The 18,871-nt window shown below is 47.9% G+C and overlaps 1 protein-coding gene across 4 annotated transcripts in view; it reads right to left on the reverse strand.

Moving 5' to 3' along the window:
• The window catches only part of LOC119964369 (glutathione hydrolase 1 proenzyme-like), a 114,388-nt gene that overhangs the window by 64,764 nt on the left and 30,753 nt on the right, over positions 1 to 18,871 (reverse strand). For 2 of the 4 annotated variants that reach the window (XM_038793763.1, XM_038793771.1), the window contains exon 2: positions 14,105 to 14,224. The exons of the other annotated variants lie outside the window; for them this stretch is intronic. In XM_038793763.1, coding sequence (XP_038649691.1) covers positions 14,105 to 14,202 — 98 coding nt within the window. In that variant the 5' untranslated portion in view covers positions 14,203 to 14,224. The remainder of the gene's footprint in view (positions 1 to 14,104; positions 14,225 to 18,871) is intronic. 4 annotated transcript variants of the gene reach the window in all.

The following is an 18,871-nucleotide window of genomic DNA, read 5'->3' on the forward strand; positions in this document are numbered from 1 at the left end:
GGCCTGGAGAGGGTAATGACCCTCGGGTTGGGTGATGAGCTGGCCTGGAGAGGGCAATGACCCTCGGGTTGGATGATGAGCTGGCCTGGAGAGGGTAATGTCCCTCGGGTTGGGTGATGAGCTGGCCTGGAGAGGGTAATGACCCTCGGGTTGGGTGATGAGCTGGCCTGTAGAGGGTAATGACCCTCGGGTTGGGTGATGGGCTGGCCTGGAGAGGGTAATGACCCTCGGGTTGGGTGATGAGCTGGCCTGGAGTGGGTAATGACCCTCGGGTTGGGTGATGAGCTGGCCTGGAGAGGGTAATGACCCTCGGGTTGGGTGATGAGCTGGCCTGTAGAGGGTAATGACCCTCGGGTTGGGTGATGAGCTGGCCTGGAGAGAGTAATGACCCTCGGGTTGGGTGATGAGTTGGCCTGGAGAGGGTAATGACCCTCGGGTTGGGTGATGAGCTGGCCTGGAGAGGGTAATGACCCTCGGGTTGGGTGATGAGTTGGCCTGGAGAGGGTAATGACCCTCGGGTTGGGTGATGAGCTGGCCTGGAGAGAGTAATGACCCTCGGGTTGGGTGATGAGCTGGCCTGGAGAGGGTAATGTCCCTCGGGTTGGGTGATGAGCTGGCCTGGAGTGGGTAATGACCCTCGGGTTGGGTGATGAGCTGGCCTGGAGAGGGTAATGACTCTCGGGTTGGGTGATGAGCTGGCCTGGAGAGGGTAATGTCCCTCGGGTTGGGTGATGAGCTGGCCTGGAGTGGGTAATGACCCTCGGGTTGGGTGATGAGCTGGCCTGGAGAGAGTAATGACCCTCGGGTTTAGGAGGCAGTAAGTGTTATAGGACCAGTAGATAGGACGTGGAGAATACTGGTCCAGTAGAAAAGCAGCTTTTGGCTGTGCCATGACTGCAACGTATTGAATAGAGATTGACCCTCTCCAAACTGGAAACATTTACAAGATAAAACTCACTGCTGTCACATTGTCCTTTTAGCGAGTTAGTGGGAGCAGAGGAATGGAAGTTGGCACGGAGAGAGTTTAGTGTTTATTTGGCTCTTCAATTGGAATCACATGTGAGCAGGTATCATGTGCAAAATTCAGTTCCATAGTGCAAGCATTTTGAGTGCCAAAATGGCACAACTTGGTTCTGTTCACTTGTGGCATAACCCATGCTTAGCCCTATCTCATGTGGGTGTTAGCATGAGTGTTACATGACCCTTAGAGGGGGTCGTTCATGATCTGAACTTACAGATAATACTGGAGGCATTGATAAACTTTACTTTCTGTTGAACATTATACTGTCTATGTACAATGCAACCTTAGCACAAGGCTCTGCATAGAACTATCTCTCTCTCGATGATCCGTTGTCATGTGATCTTGGATAGGATGCTCCAGTCCCCCAGCCATGTGTTTCTTAGTGGAACGCTGTTTACTGATGGTGGCATTCTCTCTTCCCACCGCTTGTCAATGGGATTTACCATGAAGCTAGCCACGCTGCTGGGAAACCCAAGGGCGTGTGCACTGCCAGCGGGAAAAGAAAATCCTAACAGCTTGAGAATTCCAGCCCTTATCATTGATGATGTAGACTATTTATTTACATATTTAACAACTTTTTATACTATATCTTTCCCCCCAATTCAATTAAATACATTATTTACATTACATTTGTTATGGGAGCGGTGTTTTCAGAACCTCAAAATGTATCATGGAGTTCAACCAACCGCTCCCTTTAATGTATTGTTGCTTTTGAAGCACACGGGTTGGTCTCCAGGTGTGGTATTACAATTATTGACACATGGGTTTTTAAACACAAAACAATGTTTATTCCATGAATTCAACTTAACCTTTTAAATAAACATTGGATCACTTAACACCCCTTACTTCAAAGATAACCCCAAAAATAATACAACACTAAATAATCCTTCAGTTGATCCTTTAAACTTCAAGAGACTTAACGCCTTTAAACAGAAACACATCAGGTTAAAGCCATTACTATTATGAGTTTAAATCACCCAAATGATTCAGAGATAGTCTTTTGTGGCAGAGATCACAGCAGATCCAGCTCACTGCATAAAACAGACACACCCAAGCTCTTTTCCTCAAAACCAGCTTTCTCCTTTCAAACAGCTCACAGCAAACCAGCCAGGCACTTTTCAGCTGCTCTCTCTGAAAACTGAAAACAAAAGCAGAAGTGAGCTCAGCTCAGCTCCCCCACACTCTGACATCACTTCAGTAATATGAGATGCTCCATTTCTTAAAGGTACATTGCTTAAACATCCATTTCTTAAAGGTACTCTCACATGACACATTACATCTCCCCAAAATCACTGAGTCAAATAAATATATTATTTACATTATACTACATCTCTACCCAAGTCTCTGCTTTCATCTCTGGCTCACAGAGATAAGTGTTGTGGTCTCACTGACCTTCTTCTCAGCTCTCTGGGAGGTTATATTGGATTCAAGTGCCCAGCTTGCTCTTGACAAAGTGAAGGATGGTGGCGATGAAGATGGAGAAAAGGGTGGGGGTGATGGCACATCCCTGCTTAACTCTAGACTTCTGCCCAAAGGTTTCTGTCTTATTTCCATCAGTGAGGATTGTCTCTGACATCTTGTGTTGGAGGAGTCGGAGTATATTGATGAATTTATCTGAACAGCTGGCCTGAGACAGAGTCTTCCATCAAACTTCGCGATTGACAAAGTCAAAAGCCTTGGTCAGATTGATAAAGACCATGTAGAGTGGTTGATTTTTTTAAAAATTCATTCATGGGACATAGTTATTGCAGGCTGGGTCAGCATTCATTGCCCACCCCTAATTACCCTTGAGGGAGCAGTGAAGAGCCTACCACATTGCTATGGTCTGGAGTCACGTGTAGGCCAGACCAGTTAAGGACGGCAGATTTCCTTCCCTGAAGTACATTGGCGAACCAGATGAGTTTTTACGACAGTCGACAATGGTTTCAAGGTCATCATTAGACTTTTAATTCCATTAGACTTTAATTTTTTGTTGAATTCAAATTTCACCATCTGCCGTTGTGGGATTTGAACCAGGGTCATTACTCTGGATTTACTAGTCCAGTAACAATACCACTATGCCACTGCCTCTTGGCATTCCCTTTGAAGGTGCCAAGAAGTGAAAAGTGTGTCTGCTGTTCCACTGTTTAGTTGAAAGCCACATTGGCTTTCTGGAAGGATTTATTAAGACACTGTGAGAAAACGGATAAGGAGGATTTGGGCGGTGATGGAGAGTAGTTCTCAGTCATTTTGTCTCCTTTCTTGAAGATGGTGGTGATAACTGCATCCCTGAGGTCAGCAGAGATTTTTTTTCTCTGTCCCAAGTTTTCAGGGACAGTTGATGGAGATGACAGGTGATCTCTTCATCTCCAATCTTGAAAATCTCCGCTGGAATCCCATCAACTCCTGCAGCTTTTCCATTCTTCATGTGTTTAATGGCAGCTTCGACTTTGTCCACGCTTGGTAGGAGTCCAAGGTGATCTTGGATGGGAAGTTGGGGATTTCCTCAAACACATCCTGACCTATAGTTGTATCACAGTTTAGAAGTTCTTTGACGTGTTCTCTCCATCAAAGGTGTTGCTCGTTCTGGGTGAGCGTGCTTAACACTCAATTTGGCTCTGTTTCTTTACTTAGCTCTGGAGTCGCCAGGTATCGTTAAGATACTGCCACAAGTTTCAAGGTGAAGTTCAAAGCAATTAAACCATACACCAATTAGTAAGTTCAAACAACTGACTTTATTATAATACAATTATAATAACTACCCATGCACACGCTAAGAGGATTAAACTATTCCTACCGCTAAATAAACAAATACTTATCTCGAAGGAACTGCCGGATCAAGGGGGACAAGGCCTCTTGCTCTGCTCTGGTCTGCAGACATCAGGTTGGTATAAGTTAAAAGGGGTCAGGAGTGTCTATCTCTGGTAGCCATCGTTGTGAGACACTTACTTGCTGGCGGCTGCTGTCCCAAACCTCTCCTCTCTCTCGTTCAAGGTCTTCTTGGCAAAAGCTGGTCGAGGTGCTGGTCCACATGGGAAGGCTGGTCAAGGAGAGAGGAGGGCTGGACAAGAAGAACGAGCTAAGTGTGGGACCTGTCTTTTATAGTTCCCAGGGATCCGCGCCTCTTTGGGCGGATCCCTTTACCTGCTCGGAATCAATTGGGTCTCTTCCCAATCGATATGTTTGAATCCCCCCAATACTGAGACTGTTCCTTGGCTGCTGGGCGGGCTTTCAGGTGCTTTGTTTTCGGACCCCGCTGGTGCCGGGGTGTCTGGTATCCTATACAATGTTGCAGTTACTTCCCCATTTGTGTCCATTGTCTCTGGGATCGTTCCATTACTATGTTAACTATCCCGGAGATTGCCTCATTAGTATGCGGAATGTTCGTTTCGGTGCTGTCTGCTCTCTTGGCAGACAGAATCCACATTTGCTTGGTGCAGCCTGCTGGTGCTGCAAACATTGTCCATCTTAACCTGTATGCTTTGCGTTCCTCCATTTTGTATTTAGGGAATGGCCAACTTCGGTGGCTACAAAGGACAATATTTTCTCTGTCTCTCAAGAGGGTTTCGTCATTACTCTACATTGGTTTAAGGCCTAGGGTGTGGGGTCCATATATTGCCTTGGTGGTACTGAAGAAATGCTGGCTTCATGCTTGTCAGCGAGGAGATTGCTTTGTCCAGCCGCCTGGGGGCGCTACTTTGAGGCCAGGTGCTGGCAGCCTCATACACAGCACTGTAACAACAGTCTTTGAAATATGCATTAGCAGTGATGTTCAATCAGGCGAGACAATATGTCGAGGGCTTGTAACACATTTCAAAAGCTTGTCCAGGTGCCCAACAGCACTGAACCATTCACCCTGGGGAAATGCCACACTGCGAGTAAGGAGGTTGATTAGTGCCACTTTGCATGATTGGTATCACATGAATGCACGACATTGCTTCAGGTGATTCCCTCCAATGTCATTGAGAGACCACTCACATCTCCCAGCCACGCATATCTGCTCATGTGGCAAGGCACCGTTCATTTGGATGTCCCGTTAATCGCCCAAATTCCCTGCAGCCACCCAATGCAATCAGTTGTCATCCAAGGAGGCTACGGATGTCCCTCAGCAGCTGTGTTCATTCTCATTCCACTGTTTCTCTGCTCAGCCACAGCAAGTGGGAAGATCAAGTAGGAAGATGGTGATGGTAGTCAGCTCTCAACACCAGGCCAGTTTGGACGCTTCCTGTGCAAATATGGAAAACATGCCCCCACCCACCCCACTCTCCCCACCCCCTTCCACACCACCCCAGCCATCCAACACTAAGTAAGTGACGTTCAGATTAGCCTCTCTCATAAACTTCTCATTCCAACTCCTGTGTCCCTTGGTCCCATTATTCTTATGGTGCATGCCTGTTACTTAGTCCATTAATGTTCTGAGGTGGAAGAGCCTCAGAGGTCAACATGGTGAGGTCACTTGCACTGTTAAACATGTAGACCCCATACACAGCCTGTGTTCCCCCCCTTCACAAGCAATCCCTCACCTTGCAGCTGTTGAAAAGACACCCCTCCTCACTGCAGCTCTGGTGGATTGAGACTTGCTTTTCAGACCCCACCCCCCACCCACCGAAACCAGTGTGGTGCTGCCAGCAAAGCCTGGCACTGAATTACAGTGAGTGCTGTCCAAAACAAGATATGGGGCGGGATTCTCCCATCCCACGGCAGAATGTCCACGTCGTTGTAAACGCCGTCGCGTTTTACGATGGCATGAACAGGCCGCTGCCATGTCTAATTCTGGCCCCTACAGGGGGCCAGCACGGCGCTGGAGTGGTTCGCGCCGCTCCAGCTGCCGATCCCGACGTGAACTGTGTGCCGCGGGATCCGTGCATGCGCAGTGGCGCCGGCGCCAGCGAGTACATGCGCAGTGGCCTCCTTCAACGCGCCGGCCCCGGCGCAACATGACACAGGGCTACAGGGGCCGGCACATAGGAAAGGAGGCCCCCAGCCAGAGAGGCCGGCCCGCCAATCAGTGGGCCCCGATCGCAAGCCAGGCCACATCGGAGGCCCCCATCCCGGGGTCGGACCCCCGCTCCCCCCCCCCCCCCCCCACCAGACCCTTCAACGCCGAGGTCTCGCCAGCTCAGAGCAGGTTAGAACGGTGGCGGCTTACGGCCGCTCGGCCCCTTCGGGTTGGAGAATCACAGGTGGGGGGGGGGGTGTGGAGGCGCGTAGAGCGGCCCACGACTGGCGCCGCCCAAACCAAGGCCACTCTGTGGAGAATCGCGTGCCGGCGTCGGGGCGGCATGGCCCGGTCGCGGGGATTCTCCGGCCCGGCCCAGGGTAGGGAGAATCCCGCCCATGATGTGGAGATGCCGATGTTGGGGTGGGCACAGGAAGAAGTCTGACAACACCAGGTTAAAGTTCAACAGGTTTGTTTGGAGTCACTAGCTTTCGGGGTGTAGCTCCTTTTCAGGTGAGTGATGAAGGAGTGACGAAGGAGTGATGAAGGACCTGATGTAGGAGCTACGCTCCGAAAGCTAGTGATTCCAAACAAACCTGTTGGACTTTAACCTGATGTTGTCAGACTTCTTACAAAACAAGATAGACAAACAGTCCTCCAATTGAGGAGCAGTGACAGTAGCCAGCTGCAGATTGCTTATGTGTTGCTGTGAAACATGGCAGCATACTTACATTCCAATGTGGCCTCATAATCCAGTGTGAGGACATAATTCCAGAGCAAGGGATATCATGACATCCAAATGTTGTATTAAGAAACAGCTGAAGGCATTGGATACTGCAAAGGCTATGGGCCTTGACAATATTCCAGCAATATTACTGCAGACTTGTTGTCCAGAACATGCGTACCCCAGTCCAGCTACAACACTGGCATATACCCGGCAATGTGGAAAATTGCCCAGGTGTGTCCTGTACATAACAGGACAAATCCTACCCAGCCAATTAATGCCCTATCAGTCTACTCTCCATCGTCAGGAAAGTGAAATGTCATTCGCAGTGCTATCAAGCAGCACTTACCTCAGCACATCGATGAGCTAAACTGAGTCACCAATGCTCACTTTCGATTACTCTCGGTTCACTCAGCTCCTGACCTCATTACAGCCTTGGTTCAAAAATGGACAAAGGAGCTGAATGCCAGAGGTGAGGTGAGAGTGACTGCCCTTGACATCAAGGCAGCATTGACCGAGTATAGCATCAAGAAGCCCTAGCTAACCTGGAGTCAACGGGAATCGGGGAAAACTCTCCGCTGGTTGGAGTCATACCTGGCACAAAGGAAGATGGTTGTGATTGTTGGAGGTCAATCATCTCAACTTCAGGATATCGCAGCAGGAGCTGCTCAGAGCAGTGTCCTGGGCCCAACCATCTTCAGCTGCTTCATCAAAGACCTTGACCTTCATTCCATCATGAGGTCAAACATTCGTTGATGATTGTATAATGTTCAGCATTATTCGCGACTGCTCAGATAATGAAGCAGTCCATGTCCAAATGCAGCAAGACCTGGACAATATCCAGGCTTGGGCTGGCAAGTGGTGATTAACGTTCACGCCACAGAAGTGCCAAGCAATGACCATTTCCTGCAAGAGAGGATCTAACCATTGCCCTTGACATTCAATGGCATTACCATCGCTGAATCCCCCATAATCAACATCCTGGGTGTTACCATTGATCAGAAACTGAACTGGACCAGTCATATAAATACATATATAATACTGTGGCTACAAGAGGAGGTCAGAGGCTAGGAATCCTAGGGTGAATAAACCACCTCCTCCCCCCCCCCCCTTCCCCCCCCCCCCCCCCCCCCCCCCCTCCCAAAGCCTGTCCATCATCTACAACTCAGGAGTGTAATAGAACACTCTCTACTTGCCTGGATGAGTGCAGCTCCAACAATACTCAAGAAGCTCAACACCGTCCAGGATAAAGCAGCCCACTTGATTGCTCCCCCTTCCACAAATATTCCTTTCCTCCACCACCGATGAACAGTGTACCATCCACATGCTGCACAACAGGAACTCACCAAGGCTCCTTAAGCAGCACCGTCCAAACCCACAACCACTACCATCTAGAAGGATAAGAGCAGCTGATCCCTGGGATCCCCACCACCCTCCAAGTCACTCATCACCCTGACTTGGAAATATATCGCCGTTCCTTCGCTGTCGCTGGGTCAAAATCCTGGAACTCCCTCCCTAACAGCACAGTGGGTGTACTTAGACTGCAGTGCTTCAAGAAGGCAGCACACCACCGCCTTCTCAAGTGCCACTAGGGATGAGCAACAATTGCTGGCCTAACCAGCGACACCCACATCCCGTAATTAAATTTGAAAAATGAGTACCCGTTATCCTGACTGCTGTCAGGAAAAATAGGGAGTCTTCCTGATTCCCTATTGCCATACCAATGATATCTCATGTGCTAATGCCAGTACTTCCCTCAGACTCTCTGTAATCATGGGTGAAGCTACAACCTTCACTCCTACCAAATTATTCCTCAAAAGCAGATCTACTCCGTCCACTGGAAATTCCTTAACCACTCCAGCAACTACTGGACCTGACACTGAATCACACTCCAATTGTACTTTATAAATGGAACTGGGATATAATCTCCACCTACACCCTTTACTAATACCTCAGCTTTCATTGAGCTCTCTGGAGAGATGACCAAATCCTCCTCCAGTAAGAGCGTTTGAGTAGCACCTGTGTCCTTGAGGATAGTTATGGGTTTGGCTAAATCAGTTGATGAAAATGGGCAAAACCTTCCCCTTAGACACAAACCGAGCATATCTCTCATCTACCTCATCCCTCACCCCTGCTCCCACAGCAGTGTTTACCTCAGGCATCCTCAGTCCAGTTAGAGCTATAGTCTGCCTTATAGTATTCTCCACTTTTGTTTCCTTTTCAGAATCCTCCTTAGGAACTCCCACAAGTCCCATGGGCTTTCCTTGCAACCTCCATCATGCTGAACGAAGGTGTCCAATGTATAAAGGTGACGCCTAGGCTTTTGATTCTCATCTTCACTCGTAGTTCCTTCCTTCCCTGTCTGAGGAGGAGATCTCAGAGCATTCCCAGCTATCCATTCATACCTTAACTCCCTGCCTTCTTTTCACTCTCCCACTTCCTCCCCTTTTCAAAATTATGGAGTTTTTAAAAATGTATTCATTCATGGGATGTGGCTATCGCTGGCTGGGCCAGCATTTATTGCCCATTCCTGAGGGTATTTAAGAGTCAACCACATTGCTGTGGATCTGGTGTCACATGAACGCCAGACCAGGTAAGGACGACAGCTTCCCTTCCATCAAGGACATTAGTGAACCATATAGGTGTTTAGGACAATCGACAATGGCTTCATGGTCATCTTTAATTCCAGGTTTTTTTATTGAATTCAAATTTCACCATCTGCCATGGTGGGATTTGAACCGGCGTCCCCTAAACATGGCTCTGGGTTACTAGTCCAGCAACAATACCATTACACCACTGCCACACTCAGATGCTAGAACAAAGGTTTAAATTTATGGATTAGAACATAGAACATACAGTGCAGAAGGAGGCCATTTGGCCCATCGAGTCTGCACCAACCCACTTAAGCCTTCACTTCCACCCTATCCCCGTAACCCAATAACCCCTCCTAACCTTTTTGGACACTAAGGGCAATTTAGCATGGCCAATCCACCTAACCTGCACGTCTTTGGACTGTGGGAGGAAACCCACGCAGACTCGGGGAGAACGTGCAGACTCCACATAGACATTGACCCAGCGGGGAATCGAACCTGGGACCCTGCGCTGTGTAGCCACAGTGCTAGCCACGTGTGCTACCGTGATGATTAGCTCATAATCGTCAGCCATAATCGCCGCCTGACTAGCAGTCTTCACCCTCTGGTCTTCAACGTGGGTTCTTACTATAGGAGGTAGGAATTTTTTAAATTCCTGAATGAATTACCTCTCTCAGAGCCTCAAATCCAAATGCTTGTGCCCACCTAGCAACATTATTCTGCAGAGAGGTGACTTGATAGAGATGTACAAGGTGATGAGAGGCATGGATAGAGTGGATAGCCAGAGACTTTTCCCCAGGGTGGAAATGGCTGTCACGAGGGGACATAATTTTAAGGTGATTGGAGGAAGGTATAGGGGAGATGACAGAGGTAGGTTCTTTACACAGAATGTGGTGGGTGTGTGGAATGCACTGCCAGCAGAGGTGGTGGAGTCTGAGTCATTAGGGATATTAAGCAACTCTTAGACAGGCACACGGAGAACAGTAAATTGAAGGGGTGTAGGTTAGGTTGATCTTAGATTAGGATAAATGGTCGGCACAACATTGTGGGCTGAAGGGCCTGTACTGTGCTGTACTGTTCCATGTTCTATGTTGTTTAACCCATTTGAATTCTGCATAAATCAGTCCCGGCTGTTTCCATAAATTCTGAAACCTTTGCCTATATACCTCAGGAACCAATTCATAAGTACCCAGAATAGCCTTTTCTGCTTTATCATAATCCTTAGACACCCGCTGTGACAGGGAAACTTCCTATGCCCACCCCACCAATTTACTCTGCATGGGTAATGTCCACTTTTCTTGTGGCCACTCCGTTTGAGTTGCTATTTCCTCGAAAGCCCTAACAAATGTTTCCATCTCCTTTCCATCGAATTTGGGGGGGGGGGGGGGGGGGTCTGTATAAATTTAAACATATCACAAATGGGTTCCATTCTAGGATTAAGCACCTCTCTAGTTTCTGGCAGCGCCTCACTCATTTCCAGTGCCTTAAACGGGAAGGCTCTCTCTTTTGCATTTTCCTCCCTCTCTATCATACTTTTCCACTCACTCTCTTTCTCTAAATCCAACCTCTGCATTTCCATATCTATTTCTTTTGCTCTGTTTTTCTGCCTCAGCTCCATGTTGTTCTTATTTTGCTGCATCTCCATTTCTTTCTGCTGCATTTCCAATTGTTTCATTTGAAACTGGAGTTTAGCCAATTTTACTGATTGTTGCCCTGACCCAGGCTGTGTTTCTTTCAAATGTTAACGTTGAGCAATTATTTCAATTGTCTCCACCTTCCTAGTCCTGGCTGGTACTTCTATTCCTAATTCACCTATTAATTCAACTAACTTGTCTTTGCAAACTTTCTTTCAAACACTGGGTAGATGCCAGTGTTGGAGATTTACTGGAACAACTCGGCTAAGGACGCAGCAAGTTCTGGAACTGAAGTCTTCAGTACAATTGCCGGAATATTGTCAGGGCCCTTAGCCTTTGCAATATCCAGTGCCTTCAGCCATTTCTTGGTATCACATTGAGTAAATCAAATTGGCTGAACACTGTGTTTTGTGAGTTGGAGACCTCCAGAGGTTTACTAGGAAACAATTATCTCCAACAAGAGAGATCATTCACTCAGCATTTCTGGCTGAAAATGTTTGTGAATTCCTCAGCCTTTATCTTTTGCAGTGATATGCTGGTCTCCCCCATCATTGAGAATGAGGATATTTGTTGAGCCTCCTCCAGTGAGTTTCATGGGATGTGGGGGTCACTGGTAAGGTCAACAATTGTTGCCCATCCCTAATTGCCCTTGAACTGAGTGGCTTCCTCAGCCATTTCAGAGGGCATTTCTCAGCCATTTCAAAGGGGCAGTTAAGAGAACCACTTTGCTGTGGATCTTGAATCACATGTAGGTCAGACCAGGTAAGGACGGCAGATTTCCTTCCCTAAAGGACATTAGTGAACCAGATGGGTTTTTACGACAATCGACAATGGTTTCATGGTCAACACTAGACTTTTCATTCCAGATTTTTAGTTGAATTCAAATTCCAACATCTGCCATGGTGCAATTCGAACGCGGGTCCCTTGGAGCATTACGGTGAGTCTCTGAACTATTAGTCCAGTGACAATACCATGATGCCATTGCCTCTCCAGCTTGGTGTTTGCTCCTGTCATGCCTTCCTGCACTCTTCATTCAACCAGGTTTGATCCTGTGGCTTGGTGGTAATGGAAGAGTGGGGGATGTGCCAGGTCATGAGGTTATATATTGTGACTGGTACAATTCTGCTGTTACAGCTGGCCCACAGCGCCTCATGGATGCCAATCTTGACTTGCGAGATTTGTTTGAAGTCTCTCCGATTTAGCAAGGTGATAGTGCCACATAACACAATAGATCGTAGGGTGAATTCTCCGGCGGCGGGATTCTGCTGGATGTGTTCCCTCATCCACTGATTTCCCAGCAGCGTGGGGTGGACACAATGGGAAATCCCATTGGCCTCCTAGGGGAACGGAGAATCCCGTGGCAGCAACAGCGCACCATTGAGGAACATGCAGCTGGGGAGGCAGAGAATTCACCCCGGTATCTTCCAGGTGAAGTTGAAACTTGGTCTCCACTGTGCGGTGGTCACTCCAATTGATGCTGACATACACAGATGCATCTGCAGCAGGCAGTGAGGATGAGGTCAACTATATTTGTCCCTCTTGTAGGTTCCTTCACCACCTGCCGCAGCACCAGTATAGCAGTTATGTCCTTTAGGGCCCGGCAAGCTTGGTATGTGGTGGTGCTACCGAGCCACTCTTGGTGACAGACATTGAAGTCACCCACCCAGAGTTCATTCTTCACCCTTACCATCCTCAGTACTTCGTCCAAGTGTTTAACACCATGATTCATCAGCTGAGGGGCGGAACGGTACGTGGTAATCAGCAGGAAATTTCCTTGCCCGTGTTTGACCTGAAGTCACGAATCTTCACAGGAGTCAGTGTCAAAGACTCCGAGGGCAACTCCCCCTCGACTGTATGCCACTGTGTCAATTTTACAGTACATACTCAGGGCAGCACGGTAGCATTGTGGATAGCACAATCGCTTCACAGCTCCAGGGTCCCAGGTTCGATTCCGGCTTGGGTCACTGTCTGTGCAGAGTCTGCACATCCTCCCCGTGTGTGCGTGGGTTTCCTCCGGGTGCTCCGGTTTCCTCCCACAGTCCAAAGATGTGCAGGTTAGGTGGATTGGCCATGCTAAATTGCCCGTAGTGTCCTAAATTGCCCTTCGTGTTGGGTGGGACTACTGGGTTATGGGGATACGGTGATGGTGTTGACCTTGGGTAGGATGCTCTTTCCAAGAGCCGGTGCAGACTCAATGGGCCGAATGGCCTCCTTCCGCACTATAAATTCTATGTATGTAAAATTCTATGTATGGATACCCATGGGCAGCATGGTAGCACCATGATAAATTGCCCTTAGTCTCCAAAAAGGTCGGGAGGGTTACTGGGTTATGGGGTTACGGGGATAGAGTGGACGCGTGGTGGGCCGGTGCAGACTCGATGGACTGAATAGCCTCCTTCCCCACTGTAAATTCTATGATTCTATGGTTATATTGGTCTGTAGGACATTATCTGTAAAGTATGATTCCCTTGAGTATTCCGTGTTGCTCTCTCAATCCAGATGTTGGAACTTTGCAGAGGCTGAGTTTACGATGATCATTTCCGGTGCCCAGGTCAATGTCAGGTGGTCCACCCAGTTTCATTCCTTTTAGAGGTTTGATTCAACGTATTTGCTTGCCCGGCCACTTCAGAAGCATGTCAGAATCAACCATATTGCTGTGGATTTAGAGTGTAATGCAGATCAGACCAGCTGAGGTAAGATTGACAGGTTCCTACAGGACATTAGTGAACCAGGTTTTTACGACAATTGACATTGGTTTCATGGCTGTCATTAGGCTTTTAATTCCAGATTTTTTAGAATTAATATTCGGTCCCCAGAGCCCACCTTTCCCCCACAGGAGCTGCAAATGACAGATCTCAGCTGCCCATTAAAGAGCTAAAAAAAATCTATTTCCACTTATAAAATCTAGTTGGCATCTATTAGTAAACTATTAGTAATAATCAATGTCTGTATATCTGCTCTATACTAATAATCTTATTAATTCACTTACTGTTATGCCCACTCTGATTGAAATATTATTAATTAAACTGAGCTATAAATTTAATATAACAGTGTATAGCTATCTGTTACCAGTGGAAACCATTTCTGTACTGCAAAGGAGGAAAGATCTCTTAAAAATTAGTGTGCTCTTTCCAAGAGCTGGTGCAGACTCGATGGGCCGAATGGCCTCCTTCTGCACTGTAAATCCTATGAAAACCCCACCAACCAATCACCTACCTGTTATTCTCAGACATGATTCCTTGCTTTTGTGGAAGTTCTGCTTGTTCTGCATTGTGATTTGTCAGAGATCGTCCTTGCTGCCAGGACTCACTCATTTCTCTTCCCTCACTCCCATTGCTGTAAAAGACCAAAACATCACCTCATATCTCACCGCACCAAACTCTCAGAGTTAAATACTCTGTCAAAATAGTACGCCATCTTGTGGGATCACACGATATTTACTTTATAATTAATTATTAATAACCTTTATTGTCACAAGTAGGCTTACATTAACACTACAATGAAATTACTGTGAAAATCCCCTAGTCGCCACATTCCGGCACCTGTTCGGGTACACTGAGGGAGAATTCAGAATGTCCAATTCACCTGACAAGCACGTCTTTCGGGACTTGTGGGAGGAAACCGGAGCACCCGGAGGAAACCCAGGCAGACACAGGGAGAATGTGCAGAGTCTGCACAGACAGTGACCCGAGCCGGGGATCGAACCTGGGAGCCTGGCACTGTGGTGCTGTCCTTGGTAACACTGGGAATGGTCCTAACCCTGGTTACGCTGGGAATAGTCCTCTCCTTGGTAACGCTGAGAATGGTCCTCTCCCTGGTAATGCTTGGAATAGTCCTGTCCTTGGTAATTCTGGGAATGGTCCTGTCCTTGGTAAAGCTGAGAATGGTCCTCTCCCTGGTAATGCTTGGAATAGTCCTGTCCTTGGTAATTCTGGGAATGGATCTGTTCTTAGTAACTCTGGGATTGGTCCCGTCCTTTGTAACTCTGGGAATGGTTCTGTCCTTGGTAATGCTGGGAATGGACCTGTCCTTGGTAATTCTGGGAATGGATCTGTTCTTAGTAACTCTGGGAATGGTCCTGCCCTATGTAACTTTGGGAATGGTCCTGTCCTTGGTAAAGCTGAGAATGGTCCTCTCTCTGGTAATGCTTGGAATAGTCCTGTCCTTGGTAATTCTGGGAATGGTCCTGTCCTTGGTAATTCTGGGAATGGATCTGTTCTTAGTAACTCTGGGATTGGTCCTGTCCTATGTAACTCTGGGAATGGTCCTGTCCTTGGTAATGTTGGGAATGGACCTGTCCTTGGTAATTCTGGGAATGGATCTGTTCTTAGTAACTCTGGGTTGGTCCTGTCCTATGTAACTCTGGGAATGGTCCTGTCCTTGGTAATGCTGGGAATGGCCCTGTCCTTTGTAACTCTGGGAATGGTTCTGTCCTTGGTAAAGCTGGGATTGGTCCTGCCCTTGGTAATTCTGGGAATGGATCTGTTTTCTTAGTAACTCTGGGATTGGTCCTGTCCTTTGTAACTCTGGGAATGGTCCTGTCCTTGGTAATGCTGGGAATGGACCTGCCCTTGGTAATTCTGGGAATGGATCTGTTTTCTTAGTAACTCTGGGATTGGTCCTGTCCTATGTAACTCTGGGAATGGTCCTGTCCTTGGTAATGCTGGGAATGGCCCTGTCCTTTGTAACTCTGGGAATGGTTCTGTCCTTGGTAAAGCTGGGATTGGTCCTGCCCTTGGTAATTCTGGGAATGGATCTGTTTTCTTAGTAACTCTGGGATTGGTCCTGTCCTTTGTAACTCTGGGAATGGTCCTGTCCTTGGTAATGCTGGGAATGGACCTGCCCTTGGTAATTCTGGGAATGGATCTGTTTTCTTAGTAACTCTGGGATTGGTCCTGTCCTATGTAACTCTGGGAATGGTCCTGTCCTTGGTAATGCTGGGAATGGACCTGCCCTTGGTAATTCTGGGAATGGATCTGTTTTCTTAGTAACTCTGGGATTGGTCCTGTCCTTTGTAACTCTGGGAATGGTCCTGTCCTTGGTAATGCTGGGAATGGACCTGCCCTTGGTAATTCTGGGAATGGATCTGTTTTCTTAGTAACTCTGGGATTGGTCCTGTCCTATGTAACTCTGGGAATGGTTCTGTCCTTGGTAAAGCTGGGAATGGTCCTGTCCTTGGTAATTCTGGGAATGGATCTGTTCTTAGTAACTCTGGGTTGGTCCTGTCCTATGTAACTCTGGGAATGGTCCTGTCCTTGGTAATGCTGGGAATGGCCCTGTCCTTTGTAACTCTGGGAATGGTTCTGTCCTTGGTAAAGCTGGGATTGGTCCTGCCCTTGGTAATTCTGGGAATGGATCTGTTTTCTTAGTAACTCTGGGATTGGTCCTGTCCTTTGTAACTCTGGGAATGGTCCTGTCCTTGGTAATGCTGGGAATGGACCTGCCCTTGGTAATTCTGGGAATGGATCTGTTTTCTTAGTAACTCTGGGATTGGTCCTGTCCTATGTAACTCTGGGAATGATCCTGTCCTTGGCAATGTTGGGAATGGTCCTGTCCAAGGTAATGTTGGGAATTGTCCAGTCCATGGTAATGTTGGGAATGGTTCTATCCTTGGTAATGTTGGGAATGATCCTGTCCTTGGCAACACTGGGAATGGTACTGTCCCTGGTATTGCCAGTAATGGTCCAGTCACTAAAACTCTGAGAATGGTCCTGTCCTTGGTAACACTGGGAACGGTCCTGTTCCTAGAAACTCTGGGAATGGTTCTGTTCCTAGAAACTCTGGGAATGGTTCTGTCCTTGGTAGCACTGGAAATGGTCCAGTCCCTGGTAACACTGGGAATGGTCCTGTCCCTGGTAACACTGGGAATGGTCCTGTCACTGGTAATACTGGGAATGGTCCTGCCCCTGGTAACACTGAGAATGATCCTGTCCCTGGTAACACTGGGAATGGTCCTGTCCCTGGTAACACTGGGAATGGTCCTGTCCCTGGTAACACTGGGAATGGTCCTGTCCCTGGTAATACTGGGAATGGTTGTGTCCCTGGTAATTCTGGGAATGGTCCAGTCCCTGGTAATACTGGGAATGGTCCTGCCCCAGGTAACCTTGGGAATTGTCCAGTCCCTGGTAACACTGGGAATGGTCCTGTCCCTGGTAACACTGGGAATGGTCCTGTCCCTGGTAACACTGGGAATGGTCCTGTCCCTGGTAACACTGGGAATGGTCCTGTCCCTGGTAATACTGGGAATGGTTGTGTCCCTGGTAACTCTGGGAATGGTCCAGTCCCTGGTAATACTGGGAATGGTCCTGCCCCAGGTAACCTTGGGAATTGTCCAGTCCCTGGTAACACTGAGAATGGTCCTGTCCCTGGTAACTCTGGGAATGGTCCTGTCCCTGGTAACACTGGGAATGGTCCTGTCTCTGGTAACACTGGGAATGGTCCTGTCCCTGGTAACACTGGGAATGGTCCTGTCTCTGGTAACACTGGGAATGGTCCTGTCACTGGTAACCTTGGGAATTGTCCAGTCCTTGGTAACTCTGGGAATGGTCCTGTCCCTGGTAACACTGGGAATGGTCCTGTCTCTGGTAACACTGGGAATGGTCCTGTCCCTGGTAACACTGGGAATGGTCCTGTCTCTGGTAACACTGGGAATGGTCCTGTCCCTGGTAACACTGGGAATGGTCCTGCCCCTGGTAACATTGGGAATGGTCCTGTCCCTGGTAACACTGGGAATGGTCCTGTCCTTGATAATGTTGGGAATGGTCCTGTCCCTGGTAACACTGTGAATGGTCCTGTCCCTGATAACTCTGGGAATGGTCATGTCCCTGATAACTCTGGGAATGGTCATGTCCTTGGTAACACTGGGAATTGGTAACATTGGGAATTGTCCTGTCTCTGATAATGTCTCCTCCAACGATGAGGAGAAAAATATATCCTCCCAAAAAATCTTCATCTGCAATGAAATGCCAAGATGATAAGAATAGGAATGGTCCTAAACTTGATAACATTGAGTTTGATCGTGTTTCTGGTCACATCAGGAATGGGTCAGCCTTGGGAACTTTGAGAATGCTCCTGTCCTTGATAATACGAACAAAGAACAAAGAACAATACAGCACAGGAACAGGTCCTTCGGCCTTCCCAGCCTGAACCGGCCATGATACCACCCTTGACCAAAACCCTCAGCACTTCCTCTTGCCGTATCCCTCTATACCCATGCATATCCGTGTATTTGTCAAGATGCCTTTTGAATGCCGTTAATGTATCTGCTTCCACGACCTTCCCTGGCAACGCGTTCCAGGCACTCACCACCCTCTGTGTAAAAACCTGCCTCGCACATCTTCTCCATACTTTGCCCCACGGACGTTAAACCTATGCCCCCTAGTGACTGACCCCTCCACTCTGGGAAAGAGTGCCTGCCCAACCACGCTATCCATGCCCCTCATAATATTGTAGACCTCTGTCAGGTCGCCCCTCAAGCTCCGTCGTTCTAAGGAAAACAGTCCAAGTCTATTCAGCCTCTCCGCATAGCGAACACCCTCCAGACAGACAACATCCTGGTAAACCTCCTCTGCCTTTCCAAAGCCTCCACATCCTTCTGGTAGTGTGGCAACCAGAATTGTGCGCAATATTCCAAGTGCGGCCTTACCAAGGTTCTATAGAACTGTGGCATGACTCGATTCCCAGTCCAATGAAGGCAAGCATTCCATACGTTCACTTGTGTTGCCATTTCAAAGATCTGTGGACCTGTACGCCCAGAACTCTCTGACTTTCTATATTCCAAAGAGTTTTGCCATTTACTGTATATTTCCCATTTATGTTAGACTTACCAAAATGCATTACCCCACATTTGTCCGGATTAAACTCCATTTGCCATTTCCCTGCCCAAGTCTCCAACCTATCTATGTCCTACTGTATCCTCTGACAATCCTCAACACTATCGGCCACTCCACCAACTTTGGTGTCATCCGTGAACTTATAAATCAA

The sequence above is a fragment of the Scyliorhinus canicula genome, chromosome 1 (genome assembly GCF_902713615.1).
Source record: "Scyliorhinus canicula chromosome 1, sScyCan1.1, whole genome shotgun sequence".
NCBI classification, from domain to species: domain Eukaryota; kingdom Metazoa; phylum Chordata; class Chondrichthyes; order Carcharhiniformes; family Scyliorhinidae; genus Scyliorhinus; species Scyliorhinus canicula.